The 13785-nt window shown below is 41.5% G+C and overlaps 1 protein-coding gene across 1 annotated transcript in view; it reads right to left on the minus strand.

Moving 5' to 3' along the window:
- Positions 1 to 5882, minus strand: part of DMBT1 (deleted in malignant brain tumors 1) — a 92766-nt gene extending 86884 nt beyond the window's left edge. Inside the window, 2 exon segments of the mRNA XM_053308984.1 lie at positions 4778 to 4819; positions 5864 to 5882. Coding sequence (XP_053164959.1) covers positions 4778 to 4819; positions 5864 to 5882 — 61 coding nt within the window.
- Positions 5883 to 13785: the final 7903 nt, after the last annotated feature.

A 13785-nucleotide genomic window follows, 5' to 3' on the forward strand; every position in this document is an offset into this window, starting at 1 on the left:
TACCTGTTATTTGGGACAATGATTGAATCACAGCATAAGCTGCTAGTAGATAAAAAAACAAAAGGCAAGTTTAAATCTAATTCAACAAAAGAGTTGAATTAGTGGCTGACATACTGCACATTATGTGTTTGCTACAAGGTAACATACAACGGCGCAAGAGCATGCTACATGCAAAAATAGCAAAAATGCAACATGCAATTACCAGCCATAAGAAATAATTGCTCATAACTGTGTAACTGCATTTAGCACAACAGTGCACTTGTGCAACTGTGCAGATGTTACATTACATAAGAACATAAGAACAGCCCTGCTGGATCAGGCCCAAGGCCCATCTAGTCCAGCATCCTGTTTCGCACAGTGGCCCACCAGATGCCGCTGGAAGCCACAGACAGGAGTTGAGGGCGTGCCCTCTCTCCTGCCATTACTCCCCTGCAACTGGTACTCAGAGGCATCCTGCCTTTGAGGTTGGAGGTGGCCCACAGCCCTCGGACTAGTAGCCATTGATAGACCTCTCCTGCATGAAGTCATCCAAACCCCTCTTAAAGCCATCCAGGTTGTTGGCTGTCACCACATCCTGTGGCAGAGAGTTCCACAAGTGGATCACACGTTGTGTGAAAAAGTACTTCTGTTTGTTGGTCGTAGACCTCCTGGCAAACAATTTCATGGAGTGATCCCTGGTTCTAGTGTTGTGTGAGAGGGAAAAGAATTTCTCTCTCTCCACTTTCTCCACACCATGCATGATTTTATAGACCTCTTATCATGTCTCCCCACAGTCGTCTTTTTTCTAAACTAAAAAGCCCCAGGTGTTGTAGTCTTGCCTCATAAGAAAGGTGCTCTAGGCCCCTGATCATCTTGGTTGCCCTCTTCTGTACTTTCTCCAGTTCTACAGTGTCCTTTTTTAGATGTGGTGACCAGAATTGTACGCAGTATTCCAAGTGTGGTCGCACCATAGCTTTGTATAAGGGCATTATAAAGTTAGCCGTTTTATTTTCAATCCCCTTTCTAATGATCCCTAGCATTGAATTTGCCTTTTCCACAGCTGCCACACATTGAGTCGACACTTTCAACGAGCTGTCAACCACAACCCCAAGTTCCCTCTCCTGGTCTGTCACCGACAGCTCGGATCCCATCAGCATATACTTGAAGTTGGGGTTTTTCGTCCCAATGTGCATCACTTTACACTTGCTAACATTGAACCGCATTTGCCATTTTGTCGCCCACTCCCCCAGTTTGGAGAGATCCTTTTGGAGCTGCTCACAATCTGTTTTGGATTTCACTACCCGGAAAAGTTTGGTATCATCTGCAAGTTTGGCCACATCGCTGCTTACCTCTTTTTCTAGATCATTTATGAATAAATTAAAAAGCACCGGTCCCAGTACAGATCCCTGGGGGACCCCACTTCTTACTTCCCTCCATTGTGAAAACTCTCCATTTATACCTGCCCTCTGTTTCCTGTCCTCCAACCAGTTAGCATGTACTTGTCCCCTTATCCACACATGTACTTGTCCCCTTATCCCATGACTGCTAAGTTTCCTCAGGAGTCTTTGATGAGGAACTTTGTCAAAAGCTTTTTGAAAGTTCAGGTGGACTATGTCAACTGGATCACCTTGATCCACACACTCATACATAATGTTGTGCAGTATGTCAGCCATTGTTTCTGCAATTAAATTTTCCCTCCTGAAAATCCCACTTTTTCCAAAGAAAACTAATCATTGTCAAGCAAAACAACAATGCTACCGATCAAATGCATCTAATACTGCTAATGTGCTCTCTGCTGTGACAGTAGGCACTCCAGTAGGCACATGCGCACCCTGTACTTCCAGCCACTTCCAGCTGAGGAGGGGGAAGGGGCAGCTGGGAGGTATGCTGCGGCCCCTAAGGCTTTTACCGTCAATGAGTGCCGGCAGAGAAAATGCGGCAAGAGGGGTAAGTGCACCTTCCCCAGCCTTTAAAGTGGCACCCCGTCACCTTCCAACCGCCCCATCACGGTTCCTTGCACATCCCTATAGCAACTGTCTGTTTGTCTAATCTCTCTCTCTCTCTCTCTCTCTCTCTCTCTCTCTCTCTCTCTCTCTCTCTCTCTCTCTCTCTTCAGGCTAAATCTCAACCCAGCCATTTCCTGCCGTTGCACCAAGCCTGTCATTGTTTGTCCCTTACTTGCAAAGCCTTTCTGCTTGGGCAGCTTTTGGTATAGGAGCATAAAGCAAGATGGCTTCAGAATGGTCAAGCAAGGCAAAAGGCAAAATGGTCAAGCAAGCCCCCACAGGCTTAAACTGAGGGAAAGGAGGTGATAGACTGAACAACCAGCAATCTCACACTTTGAGATCTATTATTGTTATTGGGGTGGGACCTCTTACAGGTTCAAACTTTGATAAAAACAATTCAAAATAATGTTGTTCAAAATTGAGCTGAACAAAGATACAAAAATACAAAGATACATTAATATAAATACATACAAATAAATACAGAATCTCATACTTTGGGGATATAGAAATTAATGCTGCTCATTTATACTTTTCACAGGGTTGGGATACATTTGTTAAATGTAGCTTAACAATATTTCAAATGGCCTGCATTTGACACTCCAGCTCTTGATGGAAGAGACATGAGAAAGTGGCATACAGATATATATTATGAAGAAACGGAAAACCTTTCTGTGTTCTGAAATTGGAAATTGGAATTGCATTGTCCTCTGCATGAATTCAATATAGAAAAGTCACTGAAGAAGACATTTGGTCAAAATGCATCTGACTTGTACTGGAAGAATTAAGGGCATGGCTACATATAACAGTACATGTAGAAATAGAATGAGTAGCATATGATGAGACATAGAATGAGTCTCATTTGAAGACTCATTTGAAGACATTTCAACACTGAGGAAAGTAATAGGAGTGTTTGTTGTTCACAAGTCTGTGGGAGCTTTTAGACCATCAAGATGATTAGGACCTTTACTGGTATTTTATCTATTTAAAAGCTTCAATGGGATTTTTAAAAGTATATATGTGGGTGGAAGCCTTGTGAATGTTTACTTCTTAGGTTTTAAGTATTCATATTCAATTACATGTTTATATATTTACACTGGATATTGGTTAAGAAATATATTGTAAATATAAGACTTCTCTGATCTTTTACAGTTCTCCAGAAGCAATGGCATATCTCTGACCCGAAGCTGCCTATAACAACCTGCACATCATAGTTTTTAACATCTACATGAAACCACTGGCAGAGATCATCAGGGGATTTGGCACAGGGTGATATCAACATGCTGTTGACACCCAAATCTATTTCTTCATGTCAACTTCATCAGGAAATGGCCTAACTTCCCTAAATGCCTGCCTGGAGGTGATAATGAGCCAGATGAGGGAGAACAAACTGAGGCCGAGTCCAAGCAAAATGAATGTACTCATTGTGGGAAGATGGAACATATAAAGTGTCTTAGATCCTCCTGTTCTGGCTAGGGTTACACTCCCCCAGAAAAAGCAGGTATGTAGTCTGAGTACTTCTGGACCCAAACCTCTCTCTGGTCTCTCAAGTTGAGGCCATTTCTAGTGGTGTGCACGAACCAAAAACCACTGTTCAGCTCAAATTCAAATTGAATTTGCCAAACTGTGTGCCTAACCGGTTTGGTCGAACCGACTCGCCCTGGAAATATTAAGGAGCAGCTGGATGGGGGTGGCAAGAGAGGAAGAAACGTTCTTACCTGACTAGCACAGCTGCCAGTGCTGGTGCCAGCGCCGCTCGCTCCCCAAGCATATGTGATGCTTTCTTTCTTTTTTTTAAGGAAAGGAAGCTCCTAGACTGTTAGGGCAGTTCCATGAATGCAAATGGCCTCTGCGCATCCATGGAGGTTGGAAGATGCAGCACCACCACATGGGCGGCTTCCTAAATAAAGCATCACACACTTGGGGCCAAACCAGGCGGGTGGAGTAGAAAAACCTTTCTCCCTCTCTCGCCACCTCTCCTTGGCCACTTCCAAACTGGTTTGTCCAAACTGGGCTTAGTCCGGTTCGATCACGGACTGAACTGGAGGGCTTTCCATCAGCTTTGGCTGATACACCAGCTACATCCATTTCTGGAGATAAATGGCCTTACAACAGTGATGCATATGCTGGTAACATCCAGACTTGACTACTGCAATGCACTCTACACTGGGCTGCCTTTGTACGTAGTCTGGTAACTGCAATTGCTATAGCATGCACTAGCCAGGTTGGTCTCTGGGGTTACCCAACGAGAACATATTACACCCATTTTAAAAAAACACTACACTGGCTGCCAATAAGTTTCTGGGTGAAATACAAAGTGCTGGTTATTATCTATAAAGCTCTGAATGGCTTGGGTCCAAGGTATTGAAGACAATGCCTTCGTGAACCCTGCTGCCTATTAAGATAATCTACGGAAGTCTGGTTGTAGTTGCCACTGGCTCAGTTGGCAGCGACTCAAAACTGGGCCTTTCCTAGGGTTGCCCTAGGACTTTGGAGAGTGCTTCCTAATAAAATTAGAGCTTCCCCTTCTCTGAATGTTTTTAAGAAGGACCTGAAAACATACCTGTTTAGTCAGGCTTTTAGGTTAAAATTTTAAAGTTTACATTTTTAGAATTTAAATCTGTATCTTAAACTGTTTTCACTGTGTCAATGTCTTAATTGTTTTTAGATTGTGAACCATCCAGGCACTTGAGTATGGGGTGGTATAGAAATGTGTCAGATAGATAGATAGAACATATTCCAGTAAGTGTAACAAACTGATCCCTCACTATCTCCGTATAAAAATTTAACATTACCTTCACCTCTAGGTTTTCCATTAACCGGTGCTGGTTTCATTGCTTTAAAGAAAAGAAAAGAGAAATGTCAAATAGTTGTATTTCTCTGTGCATCCATCTCAGTGTTGGATTTATTATAGGAATGCAGTTTGGGATGTGGCTGTGTGATTGGCATATGTTATTTTTGAACATATAATTGTGCATGTAATTATAGGTTAGAGCATTAAATATGTATCATTAGCGACAAGCAACAATTAGCGATAATACCCCACCTTCATGCTTTTGTGTACTTTGGAAAGGTACTACTCAAGAACAGCAACATTCAGGTAGATCTTTTGTTTTTTTTTAAGTGATGGATGTGACCAGAATTTTCCTTTCTTCCACAACAGTGCCTCATCAATTAATGGATGATTGGGACTCCCCCCACCAAAAAACATACTTGCTTGAAAGTATGTCTTCTTTTCAGTACTACAGGATGTGCCTGCATTTTTAAAACATTGGCAGTTGGTACACTACCATAACTGTTTCTCCACTGTACTTCCCTTTTCCTTTGCATGGGACGACAAAATGTGATGCTATGAGTCCACTACAGACAACCAGTTATTTATTTTGACCCTACTCTGAGAGATAGCAATCGTCCCAAAGTCACCCACCAAAGTTTTGTCACAGAGTAGCGATTTGATCCTGGGTCTCTGCAGTCTAGATCTAATAGTTTAGCCACTACAACACATTGCCTTTTGAACAGCCAGAATAATATAAAAGCTTCTGATTGTCTAAAAAGGCAAATCCGTAATTTCAATGGCTGACATGACGCACAGCCTACAGCCTCTGTTCTAATCCACCCCAAAGCTGCTGTGAACTTCAAAGACAGTCCTGACACTGTTTTGAAGCAGTAGTTGCGAAAGGTGCATTTCCAGAGGTTTCCCCTTTCACAACCATAGGGAAACCTCTGGAAATGCAGCTTCCACAATAGCAGCTTCAAAATAGCCTTGAAACTATTTTTGACATTTACAGCAGCCCCAGGGCAGACTATTATGGAGGCAGTAGGCTGCACATCATGTCAGCCAATGTGATGAAAAATATATTTACATCAAACTGTAAACTTACAGGAGAAAAGATGTACCATGGGTCTAAAAGGTTTCAATCTCTTTTTACAGCTGTCAGATGAGGACTTAATCTGAGCAGCTTCAGCCTCTCAGTCTTAGAATGTGACTAAACTATCTGCTGCTTTCCTTCCATCTAGGAACCATTAATCAAATAAAGAGATAAAAATAAGTATAATGTCTGCTCCATCTAGATACCCTACACTTAAAAGAGTTGTATCCAGATCCATACCATTTTGGAATTCATATTTGACCGGAGTTGCATTGTGTCAGATTTAATGCGGTACTGAATTTATGTGCAAAAGTCATGATATATATTTATTTTATTTTGATTTATTTGATTTATCTGCTGCTTTCCCAAAAATGGCTCAGGGCGGTTTACAACAAAACAAAATTAAAATCATTAACATTAAAATCATTTAAAACCACCATTAATTAAAAAAAAACAACACCAGAGATCTAATTAAAAGCCTGGGTGAATAACTGTGTCTTCAGTGCCTTTTTTAAAGTTGCCAGAGATGAGGAGACTATTATTTCAAATGGGAGTGCATTCCAAAGTCAAGGGGTAGCAACAGAGATGGCCCGTTCCCGAGTAGTAGCCAAACGAGTTGGCGGCAGCCACAGGCAAACCTCTCTAGATGATCTTAACAGGCGGTGAGGCTCAGGGTGAAGAAGACGTTCTCTTAAATACCCAAGGTATAAATTAAGCTAAGCTAAAAAATGGAATTTGAACTTTTGTTACCAGGAAGAAGTCAAGGCAAGGGAATATTCTTGAGTATCTCTGTGTTGAGAACTTTGTCAGAAATATTTTTATAGTGATTAAATTTCTCATCTGTTTTGACATTTGTTAAGCTATATACTATAATAATATTGGAACATTTCCTCAATGTTCATTTCCTCAACAGAGAGCATATTAATGCCAGAAAGTACTTCAGTTGTTTGAAGTATTGCCAATTCACACACTGAACTTGCTCTTATATGCCAGAAAAGGAGGTATTGATCTATTAATGCTTTATAAAGGGCAGGGTCTGGCTCTTGGTTTCTAATTATACCACGGCCCCAATCATGGAAGCTCCAGCCAACATCATGCATTCCCCTTTTCAGACAAATGCCCATCAGCACCCTGTTCTGTAAATGGAGTGCTGAGGGGCATGACTGACAGGGATGGAGCAGGACTTCAGTCCTCTATCTGACTTCAGTCAGATGGAGCAGTCCTGCCCTCTTTTAGATGCTCTACTCATGTTGAGTGTCTGCCCTTGTTGCATTTGAATAGGAGACAACATGTGTCAACACTGTAAGATATTCCCCTTAGAGGATGGGGTCGCTCTGGGAAGAGCGTCTGCATGCTTGCATGCAGAAAAGGTCCCCCTGGCATCTCCAACATAAGGCTGAGAGAGACTCCTGCTTGCAATCTTGGAGAAGCTGCAGTCAGTCTGTGTAGACAATACTGAGCTAGAGGGATCAAGGGTCTGATTCAGTGTATGGCAGCTGCCTATGTTCCTATGACTTATGTCATGTGTGGACAGACAAGGAAAATGCAGGTGTGTGTTGTAGCACTGTATCCTGCACACAAAAATTACACTCAGATACCATTGTGCAGTTCTTATTACACATAATTTAGTGCTACGCATGTAAATTACACTCACATACTATTGTACTGTGCTGAAGTTTCCTTTTTAAAAGTCCTGGCCATGTTGGAGGCCTGGTTGACTCTTTCATTCGCTTTCTTTCATCGACTGTATTAGCTGTTCCTCTTTACAAAAGCTTTTCATGGTTGATTGGTCTTAGCAATGGCTGCTATGTTTCTCTTCTCTTTTCTCTTCTCTTCTCTTTTCTTCTCTTCCCCTCCCTGCCCTGTTTTATTTAAAATTATAATTTACTTATTGTTTTTGTTGTTTTCTTGCTGCTGACTGCTGTACACTGCTTTGAGCATAATATGTAAAAGTGATTTGCGAATTCAGTACTGAACAATATGTTCATTTGATGTACAGTTTGTTTCTGCACTTAACAAAAAACCCCAAAACCCAAGAATGCTGCTTAAGAATGGCAAGTAGGCAGGCAAGCAGGGAGAGTGAGAGTGAAAGAGAAAGAAGCTGAGATCATTCAAACAATCAAAAACTAGGGGTGTGCACAGAACCGGCTGGCCCGGTTTGGTTTGAGTCTGGACTAGACTCGAACCAGACCAGCCAAGTTCGGTCCAGCCCCCATTGAATCTGCCCCCAGTCCAGTCTGGGGTGGGGGTGGGGGTTGTGATTTTTTTTAAAAAAATTAAAAATTAAAAATAATACCTATAGCCCCATCGGGGGGCTTCCTGTAGGCTGCGGAAGGGGGGGTCCACAAAGGTTCCCACTCCCCCCACTGGCCTCTGAAATCACTGCCGCAGTCAGGTAAAGGGACTATTTCCGGCCCGTTTGGGCCTCCGTAACTGCCCATGGTTTTTTGGCCACCACATTTTGGCCACCACACATGCATAAATGGCCTCTGCGAAACCTGGTATGGCCCACGGCCTCACAGAGGACATTTGCTCATGCATGGTGGCCATTTTGTTTTTCCATAACGGCCACTGCATATGTGCAAATGACCTCTGTGAGGCCATGGGCCATGCCAGGCCTTGCAGAGACCATTTATGCATGCGTGGCGGCGGCCAAATGGCCGCTGCGTGCAGTTACGGAGGCCGAAACAGGCCAAAAATTGTCCCTTTACGCAGCTGTGGCAGTGATTTCACAGGCTGGCAGGGGGAGGGGATCCTTTGTGGACCCCCCCCCACGGCCTACAGGAAGCCCCCCGAAGGGGCTACAGGTGGTTTTTAAAAATTCTTTAAAATTAAGGAAAAAATGCGAACTTGTCTGGAGATTCAATTTGGGTCCAGACGGAACCAGAGGGGATTCTGTTCAATCCAGAACCCCCAAACCTCCAGACTGAACCCCTGAATATCTGGACCAGTCCGCACATCCTTATCAAAAACTATGTTCTACCCAGTTTGGGAGCTGTGTGTGCTCTCAATTTTCAGTTGTGTAGAAACAAGGTAGGAGGAAAACCTGGGTTATAGTGATTGTGTGGAAGCAAGGTCAGAGGATCACCTGGGTGGCCTTTCCTCCTACCTTGTTTCCATACAATCACTTCTACTGAGGTTTCCCTCTTGCCTTGTTGCCACACTTCTACCCAGGTTTTCCTCTTACATTGCTTCCACCCAATGAGGCGGGTCTCACGATCAGTGAGATCTGCTTTGTAAGGGTTTGCGGGGAGAGCGAGCAGAGCCCGCACTTCCCGCAGACGAGCAGGGTGGGAGCCATGGGTGGCCTGTATGCCCTGTGTGAGCTTTTCACTGCTTTTCAGCCTCCCAGCCGGGTGTCTACTCATGAGTAGCTGCAGTGCGGCTACTCACTATTTTTAAAACCAGGTTTGCAGAGCAAACACACAAACCCAGTTTAAGGGGCAGCTAACCAAGAGGGCTAGCCTCTAGTAAGCCACCAGGCTCGCCTGCAAGCCCAGTGGTTTACACAAGCATAAAAAATCGGGCTAGGCTCTCCTAGGCCAATTTTTGCTGCTTGTGGGAATAGTCCCAATCACTTCTACCTAGCTCCCTACCTCAGCTCCCAATCCCATGTAGAACACAGTTTTTGATTGTGTGAATGGCCTCACTGGATGTCATGCCAACATTGATCTCTAGTCTGAGAGACCTACCACTGTATGTTCCTCAAACATACTCCAGAAAGCAGGATTGAATACCATGAAGCTGATCATTGATTGCTATTCTTTTTTGATGGCTCACCATCTCTGAGATATGGATACTTTGAAAAGTTAGCTAACATGCACTACAACTGAAAATCAGTCTTTAGGCCAATTGGTATTGAAAGTGGCCGTAGACTCAAAATATACTTTATATAACATAAAGATCAATAGTTGCCTAACATTATGGCAATTAGAGCAGCATGGGCTACTGGTCTAATTTTTCTTTAAAGATGATCCGTATGCATATAGTGGTTGATGTTCTGGTTAAGGCAGCAGCAGCAGCAGCAAAAATGTGTCCCTGTGGTCCACATGGTCCTTATGGTCAGCAATGTGTTTCTGATCTTACAGAGCATTTTTGGAATGTGGGGAATGCTCCAAACTCCAAAGACTCTTGGTGCAGCAGTGTGCATGCAGTGGGGCTGGAGGAGTTGCACAAGGGCTTCCTGCCCATTTGGATAGCCCTTCCTTATACACACATTTTTGTTAAGATGTCAGCTGCTAAGGAGAGCTAAGGCTCAGAATGAACTGATACTTGCAAGGGATGCCAAACACAACAGAAAAGGGGTTTCCTCCCGGATATATCCAAAACAAGAGGAAGGTCAAGGAAGCAGTAGATCAGTTGCTTGGAGAAGATGGTGAAATGAGCAATGGAAAGAAGGCAGAGCTCCTTAACTCCTATTTGCACCTGTCTTATCCTGCAAAGGAAATGTGGCCAAGCCAAGGGCTTTTCCTAATGGCTATTTAGGGCACTTCCCTACACTTAGGGTAGGGCAGCGTTCATGTGAGCAAGAGATTTACAGCGACTTCAATAGCAACCAGAAAATCAAATCAATCTTCATTACGGTCATATACTGTTGTGAACCAGGCCTGATGTGTATACTAAATATGCTTATGAGCTAGCATACAAAATTAGGCCTGTTTCATCAGAGTCACAAAGTGACCAGTTCTTTTATACGGTGACCGTGTAGGATCTGGGTGCAAGGAAGAAAGGAGATCAAAGCAATCCTAAATGATTCCATGGGCTTTATTGAGTATAAAAGAATAACAACATCAATCTAACTGAGCAGAAAACAGAACAATCTATCAGAATTACTAACAATATTTCAACCCTAGCCGGCAACAACAATCACCCAGTGTTCCTAACTAACATATGTGTGTGTAATAAATCTTCCCAGAGCCTAATATAATTCAGATATAGGCGGGAAAAGGGGGGGGGAAGGTTGAGGACTGGCTTGGGTTGGGGAGATCAGGAATTAGTAGAGGGAAGAGGGGAAAGGAGAAGGAGGGGAGAGGATGGAGGGATCCAAGGCTTGTGGAGCAGCATATTACCAGGGTCAGAGGCTTGAGAGTGGAACATGAAAGACAATACCCAGGTATTTATTTATTTTTTTAACTTGTTATAACTTATGTCCATTCAAACACCAATTACGTAGTTTTGGGCACTTCTCAAAAGTGAGTACCTTACTTTTGGCATAATTAATCACTAATGCTTGTTCTTGACAATAGACAGCTAAAAAGCATAAGGCTCTTTGAAGACCTACCAGCATGTGTGAAAGAATGACTTGGTCATCCACATAAAGAAGTATAGTAAGATGTTGGTTAGCCAGCTTTGGTGGGTGAAAAGTCAGCTTGTTCATATGAGAAACTATTGAATTAATATAAAAGTGAAACAGCTATCAGGCCAAGATGCAACCTTGTTTCACTCCTCTATATGTCGGAATTTCTTTTGTATAATGTCCAGCTGCGCTGTAGTGAACCTTCAAGTGGGAGTTCTCATGTAGTTCTATAGATTTAAACAAGCAGATAGCAGTCCAACTATGTATTTGTAAGCTTGTCTCACAACTGATTTCTAGAGAGTAAATCAAAGGTAAATCTAAAATCAATGTATGCAGCACATAAGGCAGTATATACTTAAAATAATGTACTTAAAAGAATATTTTTCAACCAGATGTTCTAAAAATAATGCTTGATCTATTGGGAAGTGATCGGCTCTAAAGCCAGCTTGCTCCTCAGCCAATATCTGTCCATTCTCTAGCCAGTCCTGGAATTTGTTAAGCAAATGACTTGCATACATCTTACTCTATGTAAACTGCTTTGGAAACTTTTGTAGTAGGACAATAATTTGCTGGTGAGTCCCTTTTGCCTTTTTAATATATAGTAATAATTAATGCTAAGCCCAAGTTATTTGTCAGTGTAGCAAAATGATCAATTGATGTAAAAAGGGATGCTAAAACAGGGGTCCACCACTTGAGATTATTACTAATAACTGAAAATGAAATAAAATCACAACCAGGAGCTTTGCCTGATTTGAGTTGTTTAACCAATGAGGCCATTTCTGCACATGACCTAAGTGGCCATGTGGGAAGACAGCTAGGTAGGGATATGCAAAGAATTCACTCAATTGATTTTAATTCAAATTGAATTCAAATTGAATTCAAATTGAATTCAAATCAATTTGAATTGAATCTGAATCAATTTGAATTGAATTTGAATCAATTTGAATTTGAAACCACTGAATAGAGTGGAGATTCACTTGAATCAATTCAAATTCCCCCATAGCCAAATTGAATTTGGTTGTATTCAACTGAATTTGATTCAACTTTGGGTGAATTTGAATCAGTTCAAGAGAATCTCTACTCTATTCAATGGGTTAGAGCATGAAAATTTAAATTTGATTCAAATTCATATCGATTCAAGCAAATTTTGTGCACATCCCTACAACTAGAGCCTAGAACTAAAGCTGTGCTGGAGTCTTCCTTCCTCACATATAAAGTGCAAAAATGCTCTTCCCATATGCCAGCAGGAATATGTCAAGAAGATCAGAGAGGTCTGTTAGCTGGATGTGAAGCTATTAGGCGTCAAAACACATCTGAGTTTTTTGAATACAGAATTGGCAGAAATAGATTTTTGCCAAGAACATCTAGCATCCCTTTTTTAAAAATGTAATTTATATTGGGGGATTTCTGTAATTAATTCTTCAGAAGTATTAAGAAATGGATTCTCCCTGTACAAATTAAATGATTTAATAAGCACTTTCTTCACAGTTTGCCACTTCAAATCAAACCATGATTTGGAAGGCAAAGTATAACCTACCAGCTTCAAAAATTTAGTTGAAGTTAAAACCGAGATCAAGGCTTCAGTAAACTGCTATCATTGTCTATAATGGCAGAATGAATTTGATAAAATATCTCCCTATTAAGGGTTTTGGAGACCTGTTTATTTTATTATTTATTAATTTATTTAGCATATTTGTATACCACCCAAAATGCAAGTCTCTGGGCAGTTTACAACAAAACAATACAACAAATAAAAAGATTAAAACATTACAACAATTTAAAATTTAAAACAATGTTCCAAACTATTAAAAACCAACAAAATATTAAAACAATATCTAATTAAAAGCCTCGGTTATTCAGTGAAGCCAACCATTTTATACAAACTGTAGAAATTTCATTGCATTTCAGTGTAACTGTAGAAATTTCATTCATTTCAGTGTAACACATTAGGCAAATGATCACTATTAGGGCAACTGGCTTTAATTATTATTATTATTATTATTATTATTATTATTATTATTATTTTGGCACAAACAGTATTAAGCTACATGACATTGCTGTATAATCTATCAGGGAAGGATTATATCCCAACCAATGGGTGTATTTGGCAGGAAAATCTCAATCAATAGCTCCATTCAAAAGAAACTGCCCTGAGCCATTTTTGGAAGGGCGGTATAGAAATAAATAAATAAATAAATAAATAAATATCTGCCTTCATAAAAGTTTGCAGAAAATTAACTCCTTAGAAGTTACCAACCTCATCCTTGGAAAATCAGGAAAGAAGGGAGAAACTATTTCATTTGGGTTAAGGGATGCTGATGAAATTTTTAAAATAACTTCCTGTAGCAATTGGTCCCTCCCTTACCCCAAAGAGTGAACCAGAAGGGAACCCTGTCCTGTCTGTTAGGCAGTGACCTCTAGGGATCAGCCACTCAGCATATGGTGACCGAGACTTAGAGGGCCTGGTGGCAGGAAGTGAAAGAGTCCTTTGTTCTTGTGCAGTTGGAGCCAGGCAAGGGAAGCAACAGGAGAGGAGAGGTGGTCTTGTGGTAGTAAGCATGTCTTGTCCCCTTAGATAAGCAGGGTCTGCCCTGGTTGCATATGAATGGGAGACTTGATGTGTGAGCACTATAAGATA

Source organism: Hemicordylus capensis, chromosome 3 (assembly GCF_027244095.1).
Source record: "Hemicordylus capensis ecotype Gifberg chromosome 3, rHemCap1.1.pri, whole genome shotgun sequence".
Lineage (NCBI taxonomy): Eukaryota > Metazoa > Chordata > Lepidosauria > Squamata > Cordylidae > Hemicordylus > Hemicordylus capensis.